The sequence below is a fragment of the Entelurus aequoreus genome, linkage group LG15 (assembly GCF_033978785.1).
Source record: "Entelurus aequoreus isolate RoL-2023_Sb linkage group LG15, RoL_Eaeq_v1.1, whole genome shotgun sequence".
Lineage (NCBI taxonomy): Eukaryota > Metazoa > Chordata > Actinopteri > Syngnathiformes > Syngnathidae > Entelurus > Entelurus aequoreus.
In genome coordinates, this window is record NC_084745.1 from 51,120,759 (window position 1) to 51,122,016 (window position 1,258).

General features: G+C 33.7%; 1 protein-coding gene across 1 annotated transcript in view; it reads left to right on the forward strand.

The window, feature by feature from the left end:
* The first annotated feature begins 661 nt into the window (after positions 1–661).
* The window catches only part of LOC133630329 (class I histocompatibility antigen, F10 alpha chain-like), a 4,373-nt gene continuing 3,776 nt past the window's right edge, over positions 662–1,258 (forward strand). Inside the window, exon 1 of the mRNA XM_062021891.1 lies at positions 662–1,146. Within this exon, the coding sequence (XP_061877875.1) occupies positions 1,047–1,146 (100 nt within the window). The 5' untranslated portion in view covers positions 662–1,046. The remainder of the gene's footprint in view (positions 1,147–1,258) is intronic.

Below are 1,258 nucleotides of genomic sequence, written 5' to 3' on the forward strand. Positions count from 1 at the left end.
TCATCAGAGTATATACATTGAATTATTTACATTATTTACAGACACAAACACGACACAGAACAAACCAAAAGTAGTGAAACAAAAATGAATATTATCAACAACAGTATCAATATTAGTTACAATTTCAACATAGCAGTGATTAGAAATCCCTCATTGACATTATCATTAGACATTTATAAAAATAAATAAAAAAGAACAATAGTTTCACAGTGGCTTACACTTGCATCGCATCTCATAAACTTGACAGCAAACTGTGTCCAATATTTTCACCAAGATAAAGTAAGTCATATTTTTGGTTCATTTAATAGTTAAAACAAATTTACATTATTGCAATCAGTTGATAAAACATTGTCCTTTACAATTATAAAAGCTTTTTACAAAAATCTACTACTCTGCTTGCATGTCAGCAGACTGGGGTAGATCCTGCTGAAATCTATGTATTGAATGAATAGAGAATCCTTTTGAATCGGGAAAAAATCATTTTTGAATCGAGAATCGCGTTGAATCGAAAAAAATCGATTTGGAATCGAACCGTGACCCCAAGAATCGATATTGAATCGAATCGTGGGACACCCAAAGAAGAGTAAAAAAGACAAACATTGAAGGTGGCAATGAATGGGGTAGAGGGGCCCACAAAGATACTCTTTCAGAGGGACCACAATTCCCAGCAAGGGCCTTGACAAGCAATATTAAATAGATGATAAATAACTATGATATCAATAAATGTAACAATGTTATATAGCAAAGTAAAAGTTGTGTTTCTTATCTAAGTAAATGTAACTGGTTACTACTCACCTATGTGGATAAGTGTGTTCACTTTTGACAGCTACGACAAAATAAAAGTAAAAACATAATAAAAATGATTTATTTGTCATAAGAAACCATCTTTATCTTTCGTGACGGTCGCTGCGTTTAGAAACAAGCATCCAGTCAATGTTTGGCTTCACCGTGTCTAATTTCACTTTCACTTTCTTTGATATTGTGCCAGCAGAAGCGTCTGCCTCACACTTTTCCCCCACGTTCAGCACTTTGGCCACAGCCAGTCAATGGCATTAAAAGTGACAAACATCTTTTTGTTTCGTGCTGACATCATGGACTTGTTTTTATTCTTTCTTCTGGTCGTGCAAATGCACAGCGTGACGCCTGGTAAGTCCTTTTTATAACTTTATAAATGATTATTCATCAATCCTCTTTGTGCCTTCACTTATTTGACTTCTGAGAGTTTATATTACTTATTCATTATATTCATTCTTATATT